Source organism: Protomyctophum bolini (assembly GCF_963924005.1).
Source record: "Protomyctophum bolini genome assembly, chromosome: 24".
Classification (NCBI taxonomy): Eukaryota; Metazoa; Chordata; class Actinopteri; order Myctophiformes; family Myctophidae; genus Protomyctophum; species Protomyctophum bolini.
Window position 1 is genome coordinate 17558211 of NC_137885.1, and position 26828 is coordinate 17585038.

Sequence of the window (26828 nt, forward strand, 5' to 3'; positions counted from 1 at the left end):
TAAAGGTGTAGCGCAAGTAAGACATACAAGCTATTTTCAATGACAGTGGATGGTTTTATTGTGTGTGTGTGTGTGTGTGTGTGTGTGTGTATGTATGTATGTATATATATATATATATATATGTATATATATATATATATTATTTTTTTGTAGTTGTGATAAGACTTGTGGCATTCAATCCTACCATTCCCATGTCGGAGAAACCTGGCTTCTAGACCTATGCTAAGAAGGCCTATATACCATCTCTAACCTAGTGATTCTCAACCTTATTCATTTTTAAGGATACCCAATTTTATGCGTTTTTATATATCAGACCCCCATATGGTAAGATGTCTTATCTATTGGACTCTAATCTTTTGCCCTTAATTTGAATTTGTGGACAGTTCTTTCTCAGCAGTGGTGGGAAAAGTACTGAATTAGTAAAGTACCAATGCAATTCTGCAATGTAGAAACACACAGTAGAAACGGTAAAACGTCTGGTCATCAACATTTACTTAAGTAAAAGTGCAAAAGTATTGGCATCAAAATATTATTATAGTACCAAAAGTACTCATTATGCAGAATGTCCCATTTTTGGAAGTTATGTCAAATCTATTAAACATTTGCATGCATCTACAAGCTTGTAAATCAGCTATTTTCAAATTGCCAAAGTTTACATAGTGCTGAAGTAGTTAATGTATGTGTTGTTAAAAGTTAAATGTACCTTGAAATTGTATTTAAGTAGTATGTACTTACTTACTTTCCACTACTGCTCTTTCTAGATTGTAACATGATTTTCATTTACCACTAAGTAATACAAAGAAATTAAGGCTTGTGCTTCAGTTTGTAAATGGTGATTTTGTAAAAATTATATAAAAGCAATGTTATCTATTTTAAGCAATCATTCAGCATGCACACAACAAAACTTTAGATACAGGCACACTCTTCCGCTATGATGTTGGGCAGTGTCTCATACTTGAAGGAGTATCCTCCGTCAGACGTGGTGGTGATCCTCAGTGACCTCATGGTCTCGGGGACCGGCGCGCAGCACTGCTTGATCCCCAGCATGGTGGTGGCGCGGTCCCACGCCGAACAGTTCCCGACGCAGTACTGGAACGTCAGCACTTTGGGATGGACGATCCAGTTGTCCCAGCCCAGCTCCTCAAAGTTGATCTCCACGTCCTCCCGGCTGCAGTCGTTGTGCTGCGGCCTGTCCTTCGAGGGCCGCTGTAGCAAGTCCATGGCAGAGGGCGACCAGGGGATGGTGCCGGCGCGGTGCCGGCGCGGTGAGCGGTCAGGGCCGCCCGGCCGGGGGCCGGCGTGAAGGTGGAGGAACGGCAGCTTGTCCGACTCATTGGAGTGGCACTCGCAGGCTGCGCAGCGCACCTGCAGCACGAACGGTCCTTCCGAGACGGACGCTCGGAGGTCACGCTCCAGGTGGTAGGTGACCCAGCCGTCCGAGGTGGTCCTGGATGGAGCCTCGGCTGCCTGCAGCAGCCGCTGCCCTGCGGTGAGAATGAACAGAGGGGAAGAGGAGTTGGACGTGGCTGCTCCTTCCCCCACGTAGAACCAGAAATGGGCTGAGGTGACCAAGGACTCCTGGCTGTTCAGGGACGGCTGAAAGTAATATGTGCAACAGCTGGAAGAGGATGCGGCGTCCCCAGAGCCGGGAAGCGAGTCTGAAAGATTAGAACATAAAGCAAAAGATGGTTTTATTACACATTGATACAGAGATGCAGTAAAGCCTTAGATAAGACAAAGCTTCTCACCGGCACTAGGGAAGACAATAATCTGAGATGTTTGCGAGGGCTTGTGCTGTTGGTGCTGGTGGTTAACCATGTCCACCCTGGATGACCGTGTGTGCCGCTGCCTGGCCTCTGGCCTCGCCGCGTCCCCATCAGGTGGTCCCTGCATGCCGGGCACAGGGGGCTGCCGCAGGCCCAAGCCCTGCAGCACCCGGTCCTTGAACCAGGCCAACACCACGTCACGAGGTGGCTCATCACCTCCCGTGCAGGACTCTGTCGAGATAGTGGTCCACACGAAGCTTAGGAGGAGCACAATGCAGGGCAGGTGCTGCCGAGGCCTCTTCAACATTGTAAGAAAATGTCTTGCCCTTCGTCTCAAAGTCCAAAATACAAAGAAAAAGAAGTTTGTGGGTCCAAATGCTTCAATCTCCAGTTAATAGTTTTGATTACAGCCAGAAACGAAGCATGAATCGGCCAAGTAGTGACGAGAAAGCCTGTTTCAAAGAATAAATGAGACCATAGAAATGAAACTGTCTCTCACAGACGTATCGCTCACAATTCTCTCACAAAGTCACTCCTCAAGGCTTTTATCTTTGCCTATTCTGCTGAACTAACCTGTAGGCCTCCAGATGTCCCTCCCTAACTCTGTGACGTGATTGTTTGGGTAACTTGTGCTGTTATCTGTCTGTTTGGGCATGAAGGAGTGCGACTACAGAGCGGGTCATTATTGTGTTGAAAGGAGGCGTGCATATGCTGACCTTGAGCACTGGGCCGTGACAGTTTCACACAGTGTACTGAAGGGAATGTGTCTGGTTCCTGTGGAAATAAGAACTGTTCATGCTAATTAACTGCTAATTTAAAACAAATTACTAAAAGATGGACTGAGTGGTTCATTAAGCCCTGTAGAAAATATTTTTCTTCTGCTTTTTGAAATGCAAGGAAGGAAGGAAGGAAGGTTTTTCTCCAGAATGTTCGGTCACCTAAATTGTTTACATATGGTAAAGGAAGAAACCTTTTTGTTGGACATTTTTTGTTCTGCAGCAAATATTTCTTTTTGAGTTCAAAACTCAGTGTCGTCTGCAAGACAAATTATTGTATACTTATTACTGCCTTTTATTTATGACACAACCCACAACGCCTGCCCCACCCCCCCAAACACACACACCTCTGCCCTCCACACCCCAGTAACCTCTCCAAATTTCAACTTTTCATGCTTTTCCTTCACCATACACATGCGTACACACAAGTAGTGAAGATAGCTATGCGACACACTGTGAGATTGTAGATCGGTGATTCCATCTCCTTTCCTCTCTGCCTACACATTAAAGTGTTCATTTAAAACACTAGAGTTAAATTAACACTCTACTTTGTAGATGTCTTTCCCACTGACAATTAATTTTCATAGTGGAGCATTTTTTTCAAAGTTGAACGTTAAAGGGCAGGTTTTTCTGTTATTTCAACGGTCAAAGGAAACCTTGAAACCTGCTGTGAATGTTTGTTTTGAGCCAAGCTGCCATGTGAGGAGAAGCGCTGAATAAAACACCCTTGTGGGAAAAGTGAGGCTTCATTCCAGAGAGAGAGATAAAACTTAGGATGCAACACAGTCTAACAAATGTGACTCATATAGTACTGTGTGTGTGTGTGTGTGTGTGTGTGTGTGTGTGTGTGTGTGTGTGTGTGTGTGTGTGTAATTTACCTGAAAATCTCTTGTGTCATAATTAATCTTTGCTTATCCATCCGAAGGTTGATATGCTGACTTTGCCGAGGGCAGATAATACAATAATGAGTGCATGGTGATCATTTGCAGGGTAAAAAAAACAGGTATAAATTATACTAAATTAGTTACTTTTTAAAAGTAGTTTTGGATTATTATTATTACAAAACATACGTTAACAACTTCAGCCCTATATACATTTCGGCCATTTGAAAATAGCCGATCTACAGGCTCACAATGCGTCACATTGTGCCTTTCCTGACTATCTTCACCAAAAAAAGAAATAGTCTTAGGTATGACTCGGCCAGATGTTGAACCCTGACATGCAGTCTCAGTGCAGACACTCTAACCACAAGCCCCAAGGCGACTGTGCCGGGCTGCATAGGACACTGCAAATAGGCTACAAATGGCTCCCTTAAATATGACTCTTACCTCGGGATACACTCACTAAGATTCAATGAAACCTCTCCTCTAGCCTCGATACCCAGGCTTTCATTTCGTCTGCGCGAAATTCTCCTCTATATCTGGGGTGAAACTAAGTTTAGCACTTACAGTAGCTGTTCTTCCTGGTACTGAAAGTAATACTGCCATAGCAGACATGCAGTCTGCATTATGGCTAATAAATGTCAATGACTTCAGAACACCAATGGGTGGGGTATTGTGGAAAGTCACTGAGTCACATAAAGGAGGTTTGGTAATGTCTGGAAAGTCTAATAAGACAGGTATTGCAACTGCAAGCAATACCTGTATGAACAGCTGGCTCTATCTATATATATATATATATATATATATATATATATATATATAACGGAGAAAATAAGAACAACCTAGTCCAACACAACACAAACAACCTTATTGTACTTCTGTACTACTGCTGCTTCTATTGTTATCCACTAGAGGGCGTCCAAGGCCAAATGTAGGTTTTGTTCACTTGTTCTCTGACTCACTTTCATTTACTGGACAAAAGAAGAAATATCTTGTTTTTTCCCCATGACAGTTCAACCAGAAAATGGAAAGGATTTTTTTTATAGGCCTATAGATCCTTGCCTGTATTTAATCATATTTCAATTCGTACTCACTCTCAGTTTAAGGCACACTCATACAGGTGCTATGAGTGGGGCCTGTGTTGTGATCCGATCCAGGCTTTGAAGTTGGGTCTTGGATAGATCACGCAGCTAGAGGCTTATCTGCAGGAGTCAGGACAGATTGCCTTGGCGTATTGTCAAGTTATGAAGATGAGCCGAGCACACTGGACCATTTTGAATAGGAGGCAGGAGCTAGAAAGTAAGGACAAAATTATGACGAACTTTAAGTAGCATTTAGCATTTTGAGCAGACGCCATGATGAAAACAAATACAAAAAGAAAGATGTGTAAGGCGTTCCAGGTGGTCCCTTAAATGAGGGAGAGTTGGTAGTTGGTTTTGATAAACGTTTGCCTGTTATCTCTCCTAATGGTACCAACAACAATACAGAATTGTGGACAAAATGTTATTCAACGACGACAACATAGGCTATATCTAGTTTTTGGGTCATTAAATGGTGGTCCGTGCGTGGCTCAAATCCAGAATAAAAATGTTATCTTTTTATGGTTGAAAACCACCAGTTGATATGACTAGAAAAGTATATCAGTATAAATATCAGGACAACACTGATTAGTGATTTCTGATTTCAGCTTTTTTCCCCTCTCTTTTTTTAATAGATTTGGAAGTTGGTGATTATTAGCAAAATAAATCATGCCAGCATCCAAAACCCAACCTGGATCAGAGGTGAGTTGAGGACCCTCAATTATATTATATATATAATTAGTGGTCAGTTCTGTTCTTGAATGAAACATCAATGGAAATAGATTTTCAGGTGTAGCTATTCGTTTTTAAATGAACAGCATAAAACAAACCTTGTTTTGATTAAATTATTGGCCTCATTCTCAAGACCAAACATGTAATTTAATAAAGGACCCCAATGGAAACAAGCCATATAGGCTTTCTTGGATAAAATCCGTTTAGCAGACCTATTGTACTGCATACTTAAGTGTGCTTGTCCATGCAAATTGTTACTATAAATTGTTCAATCGATCAATTAACCAAAGTCTATGAAAGTCAAGACTATCGTAGATATATTTATTTATTTAAATGTATTAATTTATATATATATATATATATATATATATATATATATATATATATATATATATATAGGGGACTGACTGTAGCTGACTACACTGTGTGTGACGTAGTTGTTGTTACATTGGGGTTGGTGTGAATCACTCAGCCTATCTGCATTCTTGGGCATCCTTTTTATAGCATCTCCCTCTCTGTGGAACACACACACACACGCACACGCACACACACACACACACACACACACACACACACACACACACACACACACACACACACAGTTACAGACAGCCACACTGACATTTTTTGTCGATAACATTATCTTAAAAGGGTGGACGACGGTGTCTGTCCTAGTTTGAGTGCGTATGTATCCGTGTGTGCGCGCGCGCGCGTGTGTGTGCGTGTGTGTGTGTGTGTGTGTGTGTGTGTGTGTGGCACAGGCAAATGGCAGCCCAAGAAATGTGACCTATCCAGCATGCAGCTGTTAGCCCATGGCTTTGGGGGGGTGGGGGGTGCCAGTCTCACCAGGGGGCATTCATTGAGGGTTGAACAGGAGAGATACAGTAGAGAGTGGTGACTAAAACTCAGAACACAAATTAAGAAGTAAAATAATCACACGTAGGAAAACAAGTCATAGAAAAGTATTTTAATGGTTTTTGCTTTAATCTTCGATATTTGTCCATGTTAATATCTGACCCCTTTTCCCCCACCCTCTCTCTCTCTCTCTCTCTCTCTCTCTCTCTCTCTCCCCTCCCTCCCCCCTCTTTGACCTGTCTTCTGCAGACCCCCAGAGCCTTTGAATGGGTCCGAGGTGGAGGCTGTTAATTCTCCATGATCCTGGCTGGACTTACACCTATACGGCCTGAGTGCAGCGCACCACGCACGGAGTCACACAGGCGTCCGTAATTGGTTCGAGATGAAATATTTGGCTTTGTGGATCTCATTACCTTGACGGGGACTTTACAAGGATGTCAAACGGAATGCCTTATAGCCTTCAAGAAGAGAGTGACGTAAGTTTGCCTTTCATATGTATATTTTTTATTTTCTTTTTTACAGTGAAAGTAATTATAGTCAGCACTTCAAGCATTGCTGTCTTTGAAGAGAAAACCTTTAAAGTACATGGAAACTGGTGATTTTGTAACATGTAACATAACTTTATAGCTGGCTGACTTAGCTGGAATGAATGGAAAGCTATAAAAGTACTTTAATACACAATGTACAGTAAATACATACATATGTAGGTAATAACAATTGCTTGAAAATCCTAATTGTATTATATAGTTGGAATTTGTGCTTGACTTTTTAAACCCTGGCAAAGTTTGAATAGTGTGCTGTGACTGTGGTCCAATAATAGCAGTTAGGTTCAGGGTTGTCTGGAATGCAATGTGAAATATGTGAGTCAGTTCAAACTCACTAGATCTGCCATGTCACTTTATTATGATAAATGAAACGGAGTAAATTATCTATGAAGCTATACTGAACAATGTAAACACTATATAATGATACAAATAATGTATATGTTTCAGATGCTACTTCCGATCACCAAATGGAGTTGTGTATGCTTCCTTTGAGCTGAGGAATACCCAAAAGCAATGAAGGATTTCAAACAGGCCGTCAAATAACTGCAGCGGGGGGGCGGCCATTTTCCGGACTCCATTTACTAGAAGATGTCAAAAACGTCAAGTTAAGACCGACGTTCCAAACGTAACAAACATGGCAGAAGCCAAGGCAACCAGAGCCAGTCCCAACATCCCCTCTAAGAGGGCCAAAGTCATCCAGGACGAAGCGGTTCCAGCCACTGAACCGTCCGCTCCGGTGTTCACCCGTAAGCTCCGCAAGGCGGCGGTGGGCACCGGCTGTGACATCCGCCTGAGGGTGTCGGTGGCCGGCTGTCCCAAACCCTCGCTGGAATGGTACCACAACGACGAGCCGATACCGCCGTCAGATGCCCAGGACTCGGCGGGCCTGTGGATACGAGACTGTCACATGTGTGACGCCGGCCTCTATACCTGCGTGGCCACCAACGAGCTGGGAGAGGCCAGGACCAGCGCACTCCTGGCTATCATGGACCTCGGTGATGGTAAGCACTTCATTGAACTGATATTGCTTTTGATTATAGGTGAGGACATGGAGGACAACGGAAAGAGGTGAACGGCAAAAACCAACGATGAATGCTTAAAGGGAAATTTCACAGCTGGAAGAAACTGCAGTCACTCAATGTTAATAGTATTTGTAGTAGATAACAGTAGCACAATTTGAAATGTGCACTCTGGCCAGAAATATAATGAAGTCTGTGTGTTTGACTAGGGTTTGGCTAGATTGCTGAATTCCTACAATAACCATAATGCTTTGGTGCACTACTCCTCCTTGTGGAGAGGGGGGAGGCTGCGTGGGGTTGTGACTTGTAGTCCAGGAAGGAAGTGAGACCACATTTTCATTGTACAACAGGTGATTTCCCCCCTTTTTTTTTATTAGGACCTTAAGTTAAGGCCCTAGTACTTAAGTAAAATGTTGAGGTGTTTGTATTTTACTTGAGTATTTCCAATTTCGAATACTTTTACTTCTACTCTAATATATCTCAGATCCAAATATTGTACTTTACTCCACTATATTACATACATAATACAGAGTACTTTCTACTTTTGGTACTTTAAGTACATTTTGATGCCAATACTTTTCAGGAACATTTTGAATTTCTGACTTTTACTTGTAACAGAGTATTTCTTCATTGCAATATTGATACTTTTACTTCAGTAAGACACGAGAGTACTTTTCCCCCACTACTGCTGGACTTCACCGATCGTTCACACAATGAAATCTACTTCCGCCGTGTTTGAACACTAAAGGTAAAAACAGAGAGACGTGTTGTGTGAGCGGTGACTTAACCCACTCTTTCCCCTCATGTCTATGGAGGAGGGTCATTGGACGCTGCTAAAATTAACTTGTAGATGTAAATAGAGAGACTTAGGGACATGGGGATGTGGCTTGTCGTGAGTCGAGCGCTGTCTGTCATTGCTTTCTATTAAGCTGCACAGCTGAACCTTTCACCTCTCCAACCCCCTGTGGTTGATTGTTGTTGTTGTGTGTGTGTGTGTGTGTGTGTGTGTGTGTCCTGTTTGAAGAAGCTGTTTTGAGCAACACCTGGTATAAGATCAGTGCATTCGTTTCCCCGCAAAGATACCAGTGTAACCACAGAAGCTTCCAACTTCTGACTGCAGAAAATCTACACCATCTTCATTCAAGGATTTCCGATCAGAAAAATGATGAATGGTCTACATGCATTCCTAGACTCAACATGTTAGTCGTGGAGTCCTTGGGACAATTCTACTCCAGTTTGCAGTCATAAGGGTTGGAAACATTTGGAATAGAGTCTGTATATGTCCCCTACACGGATACAGTTTGTTGTTGTTTTAACGTCGCATCCATGTTGGCCAATAGGTGAGCAAACCCGTAAGCTGAAAAGTAAAAGATCTAGTTTCAGGTACCTGAAGGGTGTCTGAAATAAAGAGCATATATGGAGATTCCTGTCACTGAACAAACACTCTATATAGCAATCAGAATGTGGAGTTATTTAATACGTATTAACCAATCACTTAACCTATACCTGGTAGTTGGCTGGTAGTTATGGTCGTATCATTCACATGGCAGACAGAGGGCATTGCTTGTCAAAGTGGGGTCCGGGGAGGGGGGGGTCAAGGTAGGGATGTACCCAGTGACTAATTTCACCGACCTCAGGGGTCCTCCAGGGGGTTCAAGCCTTCAACCTCAAGAGGGTCCTCTCTGCTAAATTTGTGATGGTTAGGAACCAAATGTTCACTTACAGGATCTGTAACTCTGAGTGTACAAATGGAACCGAATGGACACGCAAAGGGTACATTCTCACTTCTCAGTCAAATTAACCTTGAGGATTTTACAGTGATGTTCGCGGAGATTTAAAAAAGAAAATATTCTAATATTCCATCAAATTGGGCTCCGTGGCCTATATCGAACTGGACGTCCTTGAAATGAGAATCATTGCTTTGGAAATGCTTCTGGAGTCCAGGGCTCACCTCCATCACATATATCTATAGGACTGCATGTCATCCACTGAATGTACGGCTGGCCCACAGTACGAGGCTGCAGTCACTTTCGTCCCCCCTCTTAATTAGCTCTCATTAATTTATGTTCTCTTTGTTCTCTACTTCTTGACCCTATGCCATTGCAAACCAAGCACTCTTTCCATTTCTCTCGATTACGTTCACTGTATTATCTCTCTCCCTTTCCCACCATTACTCCATCAACCCGTGTATGTAACATCCCACTGCATGCAGATGATGCTTAATACATTCTTTCTTCGCAAGTTGTCACTGAGTGCTGACTAACCAGCTGACTATTAATGACCGGCTTAAAATCCTAAAAAAACACTTTTCAAACCTAAAACCGAGTCAGCTTTCTGAGGCAACCTCTCAACCCACCATTCACTTATACCTCTGTCTTTCGCATGTTCTAAATCCAGCTATCTCCCAATGTTAAGGCCTAATCCTAACTAGGTGCTTTTCAAAAATAAAATAAAATCTCTAGTACATTCCTCACATAGCATCTCTCCTCTTCTGTTTCTCATCTCGTTTCGCCTATACTTAAGAAAGTACCAATGGCACGCTATACCCATCGACGTCTCCTTTTTGTGACGTTTTGGTCTGCCCCAGCCTTTGCACTTGACTGTACTACAGTGGCAGTCCCCCATAGCCCCTAAAACCCCAGCACACCCCCCTGACAGTTCCAACTCTGACCTTTGGTTCAGTGTTGGCCTGCAGCTAGGATAGCCAGCCTCCAGTCAGTAACTGCATTGAACCCATGCTATGATTGTAGCTGAAGACAGTAATATTCTTAGTAACAACACTGTAACAATCTTAGTATCAAGTTACCAACACTGAAGAGAAGACAGTAATATTCTTAGTAACAACAGTAACAACAAGTATGCAGAAGTAATAGCAATGAAACCCAGTGTTTGTTTTGAAAGGATTCTGTTTGTCAGAATCCAATGTGACACCGCGCTTATTGACTCTGAATCCTTTCCTTAATCCTTATATGCCTTATGTAATGGGTTGAGTCACTTGTTTGCGGCACACGGAGTAAGAAAAACTATTCATCTCTGCCGCAGGCCCGCAGCTTTGAAGTGTAAATCGTGACAATAATACTCTTTCAGCCTCGTAGAACTACAGAAATGAACTGACGTCAGGCTTATCGAATCTGGATTCTTCGCCCAACACTGAACCCGTTCCAAAATGTATGTACCCGGCTGCAATATTGACTTGGTATATCAGAAGCAAAACAGTGATATCATTATTTACACATTAGATAATGTCATTTGCAAAACAGTGATATCATTATTTACACATTAGATAATGACATTTGCAAAACAGTGATATCATTATTTACACATTAGATAATGACATTTGCCTATAGAGCGGTGGTTTTCAACCAGTGGCCCTTGAGGACGTTCCAGGTGGTCCTCCGCTAAATGATGGAGAGTTGGTAACCAAATGGACCCTTATAGATCCTTAACTCTTGTGTGAAAAGGGTTGATAATCACTGGTCTAGAGTAACATCCACAATAATAACCGCCCCTGATCATTCTTATCTCGCAAATGTGACCTGGCTGGGGTATTTGTTGCGTGGTACGCTGCCGCCGGCTACATCGACAGCAGATACATAAATACATCAGTGGTTAGATTGGACCATGCATGGCATGATTCCACGTGACTTAGAGAAAGTTGAGCTGACGTGTGTCACCAGCTCTCACACTCCTCCAGCTGTCATATCACTCACTACCTCACCTTCCCCCCCATCATCTCTGTCCTTCATCCATATACTCTGTCTGTCGATTGAGTGAGTGATTGCTTTGATCAATCTATTGTATGTCTGTCTATCTATTGGTTATTCTGTCTTTCAATGGGGCATAGCATTACTTACTTGTAGCATCGTCCACAAGTAACACGTTTTTGTATTGACTTGTGCTTTCGTTTGATGTAGCCATTCTACATACTGTGAAATAACATTTTCAATCAATCAATCAATCAATCAGCAGTGGCGTCCATTCTGTGATTCCACTCAAAAAAATGGATGGCTTGATTCTAGGCTTACATTACAATAATTCATAATCCTATCAATATTTCTTTGGAAATATCTATGGGAAAAATGAATGGCCTTTCTTTTGAATGGAACCAGATAATGGCTGCCGCTGGTCTGTTTGATTGTCTGTCTGTAGGTCAGTCTATCTGTGGGTCAATGTATGTGGGTCAGTCTGCATCTTGTTGTGGACGTATCGGGTGTCATGTGTGACAGCACCAAGCAGCACCGTGGCATTGGCTCTGTCCCCCTTTTGCATCAATCTCTTTCTTTCTCTCACCACCCCCCCCCCCCCTCATTCTCTCTATCTCTTTTATCCTTCTCCCCCACTGATTGAACTGTAAATATTTGTTAGGAATTCAATCATATTTGCCAGACATGCCTCTCTATTTCTCGTCTAACAAGGTTACAGGCGGTAGAAACCGCGAGGAGATTTATCTCCATGCTGCGTTTTCTTTTTTTTCCTTTCTTCCTTGTGCTCTTGCTCTACGACCTTTGTGTCTCTCTCTCTCTCTCTCTCTCTCTCTCTCTCTCTCTCTCTCTCTCTCTCTCCCTCTCCCACATCTCTCTTACATCTCCCCCCCCTCTCTCTGACTCTCTCTATCCCTGTTTCTCCTTGTGGTTTATTTCTGGCCCGTGGTATGTGCTGGCTGGCGTTGGAGTCGTGGAGTGTGATGTGTAGATGCCGACAACCTCCACGCTCTCCTGTTGCACACACACACACACACACACACACACACACACACACACACAGGCACACATCACTAGGTAATTATAGCCTCAGCGCGGTCAAGATGCTGCCATGTCACAGTCAATCACTATCACCATGATGAAAGAGAGATGGGCTCTCTCTCTATGTGTGTGTGTGTGTGTGTGTGTGTGTGACAGGCTGCGTGAGACAGGCCGTACTGTACGAGAGAGAGAGAGTTTTCCTTTTAATGTAAGCACATTTTAAAGAGCAGACGGGTCAGAACTAAGTGGTTAAAGCATGCAGTCCACGCACGTCCCTATAATCTAACTGGAGGAATCCGACCAATCGGCAGGCAGAGTGGTCCTGCGTCATTTAGTCTAGACTCCCTGGTGTACGTCGGTGTCAGACGGACAGGTTTCACATTAACATGGCGTCACCAACACACCGTCATCCTGAACATTAATATATAGCAGTGGTGTCAACCCTTTTCATATCTAGGTCCATTATTTATTTGGCCTTTGAGCCACGGACCACCATTTGCGTGCCTGCCTGCGTTCGTGCGTGCGTGCGTGCGTGCGTGCCTGCCTGCCTGCGTGCGTGCCTGCGTGCGTGCCTGCCTGCCTGCCTGCCTGCGTGCCTGCCTGCGTGCGTGCGTACGTGCGTGCGTGCGTCATAACCGTTGGGTAGAGACTTTAGCTCCATATTGTGTCACTATTTGACGTCCTTTAACTGCTTAAGCCACATTGATTTTACTTTGTCGTACAGCGGTTTGGAACATTTCCGACAATTTTCACCTATAATGACCTCCCCAAAATAGGTTGAAAGTGATTAAGTTCTGTCTGTCACACAGACATTCGTCATTTTCTTTGACTCAAATAGCGGCCTGCCCTGTATAGATTACAAGCATCCTGCTGCCGTGGGCCTATTTTAAATAAATACTGTATACTTGCTTGAACATGACACTACTGCCCAATGCCCATGGTTACTGAGAATTAGACAGGGCTGCACACAACTTTTTTGGTCTAGTACTCAGAGGAGCACCTGGAGGAGTTTCTTGGTGCTCCTAAAATGCGGCGACCCGTCTCGCCGGATGGAAAAAAGAGGGATGAATAACTTATAGCAAAACGATATTTATTGGATGAGTGGGGAGTCAATGGAGGGTATTGCAACTCTAGATTTAGCCCTAGAATGGCTCTTGTTGTAGATTCATCCCATTATTTAAAAAAATGTAAATTTGCTAAAATCTAGGTCCATGTGTGGTCCAGCCCTATGGAATGCATATTCTAATAAAAACAACGTAATACTTCCTAAGGATAATATGAGCATCAAAGCAATATTTAGATTTTTTATTATTTTGTATTTAAATAACCGATCTACTAGCGTCACAACGTGTCGCAACAAAAATAGCTGATCTGCAAGCTCACAACGGTTGTGAGCTTGCAGATCAGCTATCTTTTTTTAACATGCGACACATCGTACGGCGAAGCATACATCAGGCTTCCCTTTTGTTTTTAGCTGAGGCGAGGTAGTCAGACAGTCAGATACACATATGGCTCCTCAGACTTTGGACTACCCGACTTTACGATAATAAGGGACAGTATGTCGAGACACGGTGTTCATGTTGGGCAGCAGCAGTGCCAGTCCGCAATGCTTTAAACTCTTCCCACTCCACTATGTCGGAACTAAAACCTTAGTACCCGTAAAAAGTCGGTGTGTGAGACCTAGGCTGTGAGAGACGGCATCGCACACGAGCAACCATGCTGCTCCAGCACCCAGAAAACAAACACAAGCACAGCGGCAAATGGGAAGAGTGCAAAGCATCCAAAGCATGCCCTTTTACACCGGGGACTACAGTAGTTTGCTATCTGAAACGGAGAAGACGAAACTATTTGTGTCAGGTTTTCTCAGTAGTAAACTCCTGCCCTCCTCTCAGCAGAAAGCAGCATGGAATCCTCCCACTTTTGAGTAAGGACACGCTGTGATTGGCCACAATGGCCAGTGCACTTGTGCAAGACGTGCTGTGATTGGCCAGTAGCCACTTTGAGTGGCAGTCGGTGGAAAATGCTCTTGCCACAGAATTTACTAGTATTCTGGCCATAATAATCATTCTAGGCGGCCCCGGCTGTTGGTACGCAGAAGCGCTTCCCGGCGCTTGATTGACAGCGCATTTTGAATTTTGACAACGCATGCGCGCTGGCGCACCGCTTATGTGCAGCCCTGAATATAGACCACTGGTATATTGCCAATGGTTGATTGAATAGCCTACTTTATTAACAGATTAACAGGCGAGGTTGCGTTTAAACAACAGAGCTTCTTAATACGGCACAGTTGAGAAGCAGGAGTTAAACTATTCATCTGGTGTCAGTGAGGTCACATGTAGAGTTGCTAGTCGGCTCCATATATGCAGATCTAGTATGTCAAACCAGCTATCCAGTATGGCTATCCAGGGTTTGATGAGGTCAGCTCCATATATGGAGACCTTAGGTCGCAAAAATATATCGGGGACCACACTATACACTGTAAAAGGTTATTTTACGTTCCCAAGAACCAATGTTGATATTAAAACATGCCTGAGTACTACAGCTACATGAATATTTCAAGGTTCTGGAGGCACTTTATTACATTCGAGACATGTAATAAAGTGACGAACACAGAACAGTGCAAACGCCTCTTCTTATAGCCATGGCATGGTCAGCAGTCTTACCCTCCAGATTTAGTGTATATATATATATCAGCCATGGTGGGCTATAAGCACGTTCACATTTAGACTACAAAGGGGAAGCACCTAAATATCGAAGTCCCACATTATTTTCAACTTTATTTTTAACCCATTAGACATGGTTGCCGTGTTGTTTTCAACCTTATAGTCCTCAAGGATGTACGCGTGCATGCAAGCGTGTTAAAGAGACCAGTGGCTCTCAAAAGGGTTTAATTTCAAGGACTCCCATTACTCTGAGAGTGTACCAAACAGAACGTTGTGTTCCATTCGTACACTGTCAGAGTCACAGAGCTGTGCTGCGTTCAAGCTGGCATTTATACAAAGCTACAGTCTACTAATAATGTTCAATGGAAGCCATGCAGTGACGCCAAGATACAAAAACAACACATCATCCATTTGTACATTTGTAGTAGTAGCTACGAAGCTACAAAAGTTCCTTTTAATTTTGAAAGGGACAACCATAACAGCTAGGTTAGAAATACTTTGAAATACTAACACTTAAATTATGCAAGTGGCTAGAAGAGAAAAAATGGCCCTTCTATGTGTGTTTGTGTTGTACAAGCCAAGAACCAGGAAACGCAAAGCAGAGAGTCTCAAACAGGACAGCAAAGGTCACTCACTCATGGTGAGTGAGTGACTATGTGAGTGAGTGTGCGTGCGTGCGTGTAAGGCAAGCACGCTTGTGCAGGGCTGCACATTGGCGTGCAACAGTGTGATTTGCGTTAGTAATCCCCAGCTCTGCCTGGGGGCCAGCCAGGCCCTCTGTTTGTGGGCCGGGCGGGGTACAGCTATGGAGTATACAGTGCAACAAGAGGGACCGGGATAGGTGTGTGGGGGGGGGGGGGGGGTGGACACAGGGGACACAGGGGGGTTGCACCACTCAAAATAGATCCCTGGGCTTGGTAGTCAACAGTTCCAGTGGACAGGGGGGGAGAGAGTGATGGCAAGGAGCAGAAACATGGGCTGAGGAAGATGGGGGTGTGGGGGTTGGAGGTCTGGGAGCCATCTGTGAGTGCACATCCATGCCCGGACAACAAGCCTCAAAGTGGGGTATTAACTAGGGGTTAAGTTGGAGCTATGCCGGGGAAAACCCTGGAAGGACACGTTTCCATTTGAAAGATCTTGAGCCTTGAGGAGAGAACTTTATTCTTCGAAGGGAGTTCGAACGCAGAACAATTACACCGTGGTTGGGTAATCATCTGCTGTTGATAAGAAGTAGCCGTCTCATCCGAGGGAGGGAGGCAAACATGATAAGGAAGGAACTGCTGGATGCTCGTAAGGCTTTGAGGAGTGTCGGAGACGCCGGGGGTAATGGACCGAAAAGAAAGAAGCTTAGAGGTGAGTGTGACATGCTGCGCTCACACCTATAGATAACAACACACGTTTTGTTGTTGAAGAGATTACCGGATACAGGTGGACATGAGAGGTTAAGGTACCAAGGTCATGTTGTTGTTGGCAAACCTCTGTAAAGGAGGGACGCATTTAAAGTGCACACATTGTGCACACATTGTGGCCGCACTCTTTGTCGTTATGAGTGCGTTACATGTCGGTGCGCAGATGCTCAATCTGTGCATTTCACACCATCACCTGTCCTGTTGATCGGGGAATTTCAAACGCGTCTAGATTAGATTCTACTTCCAGGAAAACCTTGTAGCTGATGACATCACTGGCCCATCCTTCCTCCCCTGATGCAAGCCTGGGAGCATGGAGATGCATGGGAGCAAATCATAGGGGAGCAAATACCCCACTAATGAGCAGGCTGCTCAGGGAATTTCCCCCTGAACATAATGCCCAAATACCAGATCATGCGTTTTTCAGTGAAGAGGTTTGTTTTGGTGTAGAGGTAAAAAAGGTGTGGGCCAAGTACAGACCCCTGGGGGACGCTGGTTAAAGTAGCAGTCAACAGTGTTTATTCACTGACCTTTGTTAATTAGGACAATTTGAAAATACTTTTCATTTCTCTCTCACAGTTGGTCACGTGTCCTTCGTACATCATTGCCGACCGCCCCGACGCTGCCGCCTGCTGTAAAATCACACCTTTGATGAATAATTGCTTCGTAAGAACATTTCTTATCAGGCTGCCCCTCCTGTCGGTTGTGTGTGTGAGTTACTTAAGTCTGCATGACACACAAGGCCAAAGGGCATGGGTAGCCTTTAGATGTCATTCCCCCGAATATTGTGGTTAAGCCCAGACGCTAAAGTGCAATTAATTAGATTCCATAACTTTGCGAGGCATCTGGCTTCTTGGGCGCTGCGCGAGGCTCTCTCTAGCTGGCATCGCTCCGCCTGTGTTTAGCCTGGCAGAGGCTTGTGTTTGTGTTCCGTCCCGTTGGCGTACAGTATTACAGTCACTCACATGGACCCTCGGGGGATTTGGTGCGGATTAGGTGATAGGATCAGATTGCAGTTTGACCGTCAACACTGCCAGCCATGAGAACCCCTCCTCCAACCCCAGCGTGTGGACTGTCAGTCGGCATACCGCTCTTCAAATTAGCCTCTGTTTAGACTTTCGTCGACTAATGCTATGACGAAATATGTTCGTCGACTACCTTTTTTCACTGAGGAAAACTAAATGGAAACTAAATGAAAGCTCACAGCTCTGTTTGTTGCCTCACATTAAGTGTGTTTTTAAATGGGGATATTAATGACCGATTATTTCATTTCCATGTAGCAAAATGGACTAGATGCAGTGGAACAATTGTGTGTGAAAGCAACCTGAGCGTGTCCTCTGGCGTCTTGCGTTTAACCCATTTAGACCTGATTCTAAAAACGCCTTCTAAAACCTAACCTAAGATTTCTGAAAACCTTCAAATTCGTACTCAAAAGAAAAAAAGATCACACCCGTGTGTGAACTGAACGGTGCAGGCTGCTCAACAACACCGCTGACTGGCTGCAGTTAAAGACGGAGTGCCACGATTCTTTTCCACCCTAAAACATGATCATCAGGTATTATTACAATATAAGGGGGAATAACTTTTTCCAAAAAGTGTACAGTATTTGTTAAAATCATGCTTTTATGTCGACACGCCCACCAGTTAATTAAGTATGCCTGGTTTGCCTCGTGGGTGGTGATGGGTGGTGATCCACCTGAACTGAAGCCGCACCCACAGCTGTAGTTGTATAATAAAGGGGGAGGGTTTAGGGGAGGGGCTGATAGTGTGGTGTCAATATATTACTGTTTATTTCATTGGCCTGTTTGACACCAAACGGGCCAATTAATACACCATTGCACATAAAAACAACTCCAGGGTGTCTAATGAAGTTCTGTCACCTCATAGACACATGAAAAACTGGAAAAATAACTGTATAGTTACTAGAACAGTGGCCTACTTGTGAATGGTTCGAAATGCATGGCACACCCAGTCATAGCAATGCTTTTTGTATGCAGAATTATGTGTGTCTGTATTCCTTTTCTGGCCATATATATGGAGTTCTGTGATGACATGAGTATATGCCAGGGGTCGGCAACTTTTCTGACATGAAGTGGCAGAGCCCAAGCAAAGGCTTTTGTGATGGGTCTGGACAACGGTGTATCCCACCGACTCACTCCCTGTGGTTGTGTGGAACGCGTGTGTCAAATTTTAAGTTATTTGGGCGAACGGTTCTCGAGTTACGTGGATTTCAGACGTACATACACACGTACAGAGACGTAGTGCATTTATAGATAGATATTGCTCAGTGTGAATGGCCCTTTAGGCTGCTCAACAGTGCCACTTTAGGTCACCCAGCGGTATTGCAGCTGTCCGTACTCCAAACTGACAGACATACAGTCATGCATACATACAGACATACACACGCGGCCAATCATTGGAGCAAAGAAATAATTCTGTTGCTAGCAACACCTAATGAGAGACACAGAGGTAGCTCCCGGCTTCAAAGGTATAACAACGTATTGGTTGCACCAGGTCGAAACGGGTTAAAAAAGAATGTGCAGAGTAATCAGTTCTATTCTTCTGACATCAATCACTTTGTAAACCCAAAGGCCACGGAGCGTTACAAAGCCAGATGAGAAAGACGCGACTCAGCCTGCAACTTAAAACGGAAGCTGCACCGTGATTGAGATGCGTGTGTAGCGCCAGGCACCGGCGTTTTCTGTTAAGGCACCGTTTTCCGCCTATGCCAGCCCATGCTGCTGATAAAGCTGTATGCCCGTGGCAATCCATCTGGGCTCGCTCGGCAGGAAGAGGGCCTCCTTGTCACAAAATCAATAGGTTTCCGTGAAGTCTGCTCGGATTCTCCGCTGTTTTAAGCTAATTAAAAGTACGACACTTTGGAAATTGGGCCTGTCCAAATGGGCACGTGGAGGTCCGTTAAATCCCCATTCTTCATCCATAATTTCTGCCTCTCGTCCATTTAAGTGGGCTGTTTGTCAGCTGAAAGCTAGACTAATATGACCTTTTGTCTTGTTTTGCGTGGGGACAACATAATATGTAGACCTTTAAACTTGTTTGCGTGGGGACAACATAATATGTAGACCTTTAAACTTGACACACAACAAGATAGTCCTTGAGGCGGTTCCAGGGGGTCAATAGCTAAATGAGTTAAATGTAGCATAAAAATCTTCTTAACCACTCTAACCCTAACATATACTGTACATAGCCATGTTTGGCTCATTGCCGTGATAGCGTCTGAGGTAATTGACACTCACTAATTGACAGTGCTGTCTCTAAACAGTGACACGCTGTGGTGTAGACAGTCCTGTGGCAATAAGAGACACAAATGAGTCTTCTTGTGAGTTTAAAACTCAATGTATTGGTGGCTTTTGTCCAAGTTTGTGTCCTGGTTTTGGGCAGCGTTCTTGTATTCTAGTGTCTCACAGCTACCGGCCGCTGTAACTGTGTGGGCAGAGAGATGCCATTTGTAAATGTATGGGAAGGTCGGTGGTTTTATGAGTCCCTGTGGGGAAAGCATCCGTGTCATGTTAGATTAATCACTTTAACCATTATTGTATACAGATATACAAGCACATAGAGCGTCATTTCGTGCCGTGCTATGAGCTTATACAGTATGTGTGTGTGTGTGTGTGTGTGTGTGTGTGTGTGTATATATATACGTGTGTGTGTGTATGTATATATATATATATATCCCCATTCCATCATAGCATGTTTGACTTGCTGCTTCACTTATATCAAACTAGTATTGATGGCCCATCCTCATGGCTAATAGAAAGTTTTATTTCTATTTTACATTTTACCATCAATCGACTGAACAGTTATTCTCGGCTGGTATAATTCCTGGTTATTGTTAATTGTATTATTCTATTCATTTCCACGGTTGATGTAAGTGTGATTTCATTTGCCTGCCTATTTTGCTCTCTCCTGTATGCCATTGTGCATGTGACAATAAATCACCTTGAAGAAGTTCTTCACTGTGCCAGCTTGGCTCTGGTTTCCTATAATCACTAATCTTTTGCTCACGACATGATTCTAAATCTAGGCCTCTTCTTAATGGCAGGCGCTCCCATGTCTTGTGCTATAGTGCTTATCTCTTTTATGAACGGTCCAGGAATACTTTGCCAGGGCATTACGGCTTGTGCCAGCCATTGTGCCTAATTTAATGAAAGTGTGCTCGTGTAATGCTCACCGGTTCATTGTACGTTCTCTTTGGATGGGAGCTTCAGCTAAATGCCCCGGGAGTGAACGTGTGTCAGTACATTAAACATATCTCACAGTGGGTTATTTTCTTAGCGCCAGTGGTGGAAGTCCTCCGAATTCTTTTTAACTATAAAAGTGGTATAGTAAAAAGTGTAACCGGTGGCGCGCAGTCGGTAGCGCTGTCGTCTCACAGCTAGAAGGTCCTGGGTTCGATTCCCGCTGGGGACACTGTGGACGCTGGGGCTGTGTCTCTCCTCCGCGTCATCAGTGCCCATACCCTAGGTGGAAGACTATTAACTATTGACTATTAACTGACTATTGACTATTACTATTAACTATTAACATTGAGTGACTGAAGTCAATCAATGTTAATAGTATTTGTAGGAGACAACAGCATGGGCATAGTTTGAACTTGACCCCAGGGGGGGGGGGGGGGGGGGGGGCGAATGTCTGGGGGGACAGCAGTGTGCGCGCACACACACACACACACACACACACACACACACACGCACTACAGCCGTACAACGAGTCATCATGTCATGATAAGAGAGATGATTACAAACTACAGTCAGAAGCACACCACAAGTTACAACAACAGCTGGCATTGACAGGACACTGCAATCAGTGCCGGTTCTAGGCCTTTTGAGGCCCTAGGCAACATATTATACAGAGCCCCCCCCCCTCCTGCTTTGCCACGCCGGATAAAAATTGTAAATTTGCCATGAAAATGCTTCAATCTGGTGCACTTTGAGATCAAAATTAAGAAGCTAGGTGGGGGCCACATATGTTTATAAACAAATCCCAAAATGTTTATAAACAAATCCCAAATCCCTTGGTCCTACCCCCCCGACCATGAGACTTACTACAGGTCAACTGGTAGTGGTCCTACCCCCCCCATGAGACTTACAAATCCCAAATGTTTATAAACAAATCCCAAATGTTTGTAAACAAATCCCAAATGTTTATAAACGAATCCCAAAATGTTTATAAACAAATCACAAATGTTTATAAACAAATCACAAATGTTTATAAACAAATACCAAAATGTTTATGAACAAATCCCAAATCCCTTGGTCCTACCCCCCCGACCATCAGTGCCGGTTCTAGGCCTTTTGAGGCCCTAGGCAACATATTATACAGAGGCCCCCCCCTCCTGCTTTGCCACGCCGGATAAAAATTGTAAATTTGCCATGAAAATGCTTCAATCTGGTGCACTTTGAGATCAAAATTAAGAAGCTAGGTGGGGGCCACATGTGGCCAGTAGCCCATGTAAGGGATACATGAAAAAAAAAATCTTCTCCCTGTGACGAGGCCCCCTCAGTGGTTGAGGCCCTAGGCGACCGCCTAGTTCGCCTATGCCTAGAACCGGCCCTGACTGCAATCCTTCAAGTTTGTTTATTTACCTGATTGCTGTCAGTGTTGCCTTATAGTTCACTTTCTGAGTTAGAAAACTGCGCAAATAAGTATCCCGCCTCTAGCTGCCGCTGATTGGCCAGGCCGTTTGTTGGCCGGAGCATCAAGTCTGCCCTGAGAGTTCCCAGATGGGAGCAGGAGGGGGGGGAACCCTGTGTACTCTCTGCTGCCCCATCTGGCGGAGTCAGGTTAGTGCAGAGTACCCATTCCACCCATCCTGTCTGTGGCGTTTTGAAGCACCCGGAAGAACGCTCTATTTCCGCATTTGTTTTTATTTGGACACCAAAATGTGGTGTCCAAAATGCGGAAGTGCTCAATGTTAAACCTGTGCTAAATGCACGGGCCCGCCTGCATTCCCAGCTCTGACCAGTAGGGCGGAGCGCTTCAACGTTGGCCAGCCCTTCTGGGGGCTTGGTGTACTAGCCGGTGCTGATGGGAGGTTGGTTGTATCCCATGTCACGCATAGAGCATTGCTATTGATTACTGCACTCTCCGCTGGAGCCGATCCCTCTCAGCGGAGAAGATGGATTGGGGGGAGGGACGCCGCGTGAGACAACAAGAAAACACGTATGTGCTCATGCTACTGGTGATAGAATGTCCATTAGGCGTTGTTATTACTCGGGTTTGTGCACCAAAAATAGCAGATCTACAAGCCCACAACTTATGACAGCTGCGATGTGTCGTCAGCTTGTAGATCTGTTTTTCAGTGCAAGACACAGCACACAACTATATTATATATTTTTATATTTATGAACAGATTATTTGTTATGCCAACCCAGTCAGTCCAAGTGCAGATGGCCATGTCAGGCATTAAGTCTGCTTATTTGTATTTTTTAAAAGCGTAGTCGTATGTCTCCAGACACTGTATGTCTGTTCTGTTTTTAGCTCACTATCTGTTCCTATCTGTAATTGACAGCCTTGCACACACTGCATAAAGAGAGTAGAAATGGACCAGCCGAGGATAGGAGGGACCCCAACACAGGGGACAATACAAAAAAAACTGTGTCAAGTTATAAAAACATGAAACCGTTGCATTGTATATGGGGTTTATAGCTGAGGCTAATTTGCAACCCCAGTCTCTGCTGGTCCAAATGGGTTTAATAGACCTTGAATTTTCCTTGCAGCATAATCACATAAAACCGTGCCATCCGCCTATATGTTTACACAGCCCGATCTCACCCAAACACGGTGCAATAGCACAGATTCTGTACATACTGTACAGTACTCGAAAACCCCCAAATCCGTACATATTACACTACTACTGTTCGGAACTATTGTATCGTGCTATCTGTGCTATCCGTGTTTGGGTGAGATCAGGTTTGACATTATTTACGATTCTGTGACAAGCGGGTTACAACTCGGACGGGTCTCTGAGTCGGCGCTACCGACCTTGGCAACGTTCGACACGGCAACTCGCACGCTTTAGCTTGCTCAGTGGTGTCTCTCGTGGCTCAAGTTCGGTAGAGACTGCGCCCCTCCGTCACAGTCTATGTACAGTGTAATAGGTACGGATTTAGGGTGTTCTAGGCGTGTACGTATGGAATTGCCAATCCGTGTTTTGTTTGAGACAGGCTTGGTCTACACACATCATCATTGGAGTTCAGGTGAAATAGAAAACACCTGTCACTGATATATAACGGCAATGGGTCTCTCACATCGACCCGTGTGCATTCCAGGGCCGACCCTATACGTCTCAATTAACGGCGCTAAAAAGCACATCATTGTTGAGCAGCGTGAGAGAAAGCACGGCCATTCAATGGGATTCTGGAACGTTCAGGCGTTTATTTTTAGACCCAGTTGATGAAAGAGGTGGGCGGGGCGGAGCGGGGACGGGGACGGGGGACGGGACAGATGTGTCTGATCAATGAAAGTGTGTGTGTGTGTGTGTGTGTGTGTGTGTGTGTGTGTGTGCGTGCGTGTGTGCGTGCACGTGCGCTTGACAGACGCACAAGTGCGTCAGAGCACCAGTCAGTCAGTCGCTCTGTCTTGGAGAGAGCTAATGGCGTTTGACTGAGTGCATGCCCCACGACTGTGTGATTCTTTGACTGAGTGCATGCCCCACGACTGTGTGATTCTTTGACTGAGTGCATGCCCCACGACTGTGTGATTCTTTGACTGAGTGCATGCCCCACGACTGTGTGATTCTTTGTCATCGTGTGCGGGGTATCTTTGTGAGCGTGTGCACGCGTTCATGCACGCATGCACGTGACAGAAACACGCAGTGGTGTAAAGTAACTATAAGTACATTTACTCATTTTGAGGTACTTTCCAAATGTCAATACTATCACTTCTACTCCATTTCATCTCAGCAAATTTTTACTCCACTTATAGCAATTTTACAATTACGACAATTATTTGATAGATTTAGCGTTACTTTGCAGATTTGGATTATTATCACAAAACATACACACTTCAGCCCTATATATATTTCGGCTATTTTACAAAGATTTCTATACATTTGGAACACACTGAGTACTTTTACTTTTGGTATTTTCCTATATTTAATTTGATGACAATACTTTTGTACTTTTACTGAAGTAAACTTGAAATACCGGAAGTTCACTTGTAACGGAGCACTTCTACATTGCAGTATTGATACTCTTACTAAACTCTATGACCGCCAACAACCCCATGTAGTGGTGGCTCAGAGAGCCGTAAGCCCTTATTCTGATTTGGTGAGCTTCCGGCAACAATCACAAGCGCTTATGATACTTTCATCATAAGCGCTGAAACGGTACCGCGAGGTCGCAGGGATTCTTTTATTGAGCTCCTAAAACATGGATGTTCTGTATGATCACCTCAACCTGAGCTTCAATTCCGAGAAAAACGGCGCTAAAGATACAGTGGATGGAGGGAAAATATTGGATGACATCACAATGCGGAAGCATATCGTTAGATGTCGTCCTAGACGATCTGTGACTATTCATAAAAGTCGTCCAATGTTGCCTTTAGCAGAGAATGAGTTTTAAGTAAAAAAAATATCGAGCACTGGAAACATTTATTTGTCTCTACAAACAAAGCAGGCTTTCTTTTAGGGATTATGTTGTATTGGCTGGCCTAGATTTTATTCCCACCCCCGGTGACATAAAACGACTGTGGGGAGACACACACATTCGTTGTCAAACATCTCACATTCCTGCCTACAGCGGAGCTCTGATGTATTCATCTGGTTTTATTCCAACGGCGAGGTAGTGAAAGGCATACGCACATTGAGATGGTTTTTGTTTTTGATGTTTTTGAATTATTGTTGTGTTTGTGAAGTTAGCCTGACATCCATTTGTCTGTAGTGTTCAGTCACACCAGTCAAGTTGTCATACTGTACATACATTATACGTCTTCATCTTGCTGGTGTTTATTCCCCGGTGTGTGTGGATTGGCAGTGCTATTATGCAGTGGTGGAAAGTAACTAAGTGCATAGACCTGAGGCCGATTCTAAAAGAAATGTCTGAAAAACCCATGTTTCTATGTCAGTGGTTCTCAAACTATTACATGTCAAGGAGCCCCAGAATTATATATGAAATTGGCCGCAGAACCCCATCTGAAAATATGTTGTTCCAGGGACCCACCCAGAAACAAAGATTTGAGTTAAAAACATTCACTGTGAAAGAATATATATATTCAAAGATTTTTCAACGACTATGAGCGTTTGTGTTTTAAGCATTATGTTATGCTTTAGTTGTTGAAAAATAGCAGATCTACAAGCTCATAGCGTGCCACAGAGTGCCGTGCTACGAGCTTGTAGCATAATGCTTAAAACACAAAAGGGGTTCCCGTCCAGAATGGGTTAAGTACTGTACTTCAGTACAATTTGAGGTATTTGTATTTTACTGGAGTATTTCCAATTTCCAATACTTTTGCTTCTACTCCACTACATTTAGATCCAAATTAAATCCAAATTAAATGAGACAGTCTGCATGATGAGTACTTTTACTTTTCGTACTTTGGGTAAATTTTTATGCCAATAGTAATTGTTACATTACAGTTACATTCCGAATTCTGCACTTTTACTTGTAACGAGTACATTGTAGTATTGAGACTTTGCACCTAAGTAAATCATTTGAGTACTTTTTGCACCACTGCTATAATGCAAAGAGGAGAGGAGGGGTGTTTTTAGCAAACAGCCCCCGGGCAGCTTATGCTTTGCATCACATCCAGCCCTGATGGCTGGCTGGCTGCACACAGCAACGTGGTTCTGGCTGCATGGCAGACATGGGATATGGATGTTTTATTGATGGCTGCTGCCTGGCTGGTTCATGGTGTCCGTGAGCCGCTGTGTACCCGCGGGGCTGTGTTCGCCTACTACTCTGCCCCCCTTCTGCCCCCCCTCATCCATCCTGGGAGGGGAGGGGCGGGGAAGTGTGTGTGAGAGAGAGAGAGAGAGAGAGAGAGAGGGAGAGGGGGAAACAAAGGAAGAGAGGAAGATGGAGCTCATGGATTGAGGTTCTTTTCTTTATTTCTGTTTTATTTCAAGTAGGCGTGAACGGGAGGAAGGGCTGAGCTTATCCGTGTTTCTGAGGTAAATAGAAGCGACTAAATGTCTAGTTCTCTCTCTTCTTTATCTGGCTCTGCATCACACACATCTGCTTCTCCCCCTCCCTCCCACTTTCTTCCGTTCCTCTCCATCATCTCAGCCACTTTCATTGGCTCTCCCTCCTTGTGTTCCTTTCTCTCTGCCCTCCCTCCCTCTCTCAATCTCTCTCTCTCCTTCTCTCTCTCTCTCTCTCTCTCTCTCTCTCTCTCTCCTTGTC

At 44.2% G+C, this 26828-nt stretch overlaps 2 protein-coding genes across 2 annotated transcripts in view; one reads left to right on the forward strand and one right to left on the reverse strand.

Moving 5' to 3' along the window:
- Positions 1-760: 760 nt before the first annotated feature.
- inha (inhibin subunit alpha) lies at positions 761-2086 on the reverse strand. Its single transcript, XM_080758356.1, has 2 exons — positions 1749-2086; positions 761-1658 (listed from the first exon to the last, which is right to left on the reverse strand). The coding sequence occupies exons 1-2, from the start codon at positions 2071-2073 to the stop codon at positions 907-909; spliced, it is 1077 nt and encodes a 358-aa protein (XP_080614482.1). The 5' UTR covers positions 2074-2086; the 3' UTR covers positions 761-906.
- A 4281-nt stretch (positions 2087-6367) lies between these two features.
- spega (striated muscle enriched protein kinase a) overlaps positions 6368-26828 on the forward strand; it is an 82057-nt gene continuing 61596 nt past the window's right edge. The window contains exons 1-2 of the mRNA XM_080758573.1: positions 6368-6565; positions 7082-7635. Of these exons, the coding sequence (XP_080614699.1) occupies positions 7269-7635 (367 nt within the window). The 5' untranslated portion in view covers positions 6368-6565; positions 7082-7268. The remainder of the gene's footprint in view (positions 6566-7081; positions 7636-26828) is intronic.

Coding starts and splice junctions, on each gene's coding strand:
- inha (XM_080758356.1), bottom strand. CDS start 2,073: ATGTTGAAGAGGCCTCGGCAGCACCTGCCCTGCATTGTGCTCCTCCTA. Junction 1,659..1,748: donor TATTGTCTTCCCTAGTGCCG/GTGAGAAGCTTT, acceptor CTAATCTTTCAG/ACTCGCTTCCCGGCTCTGGG.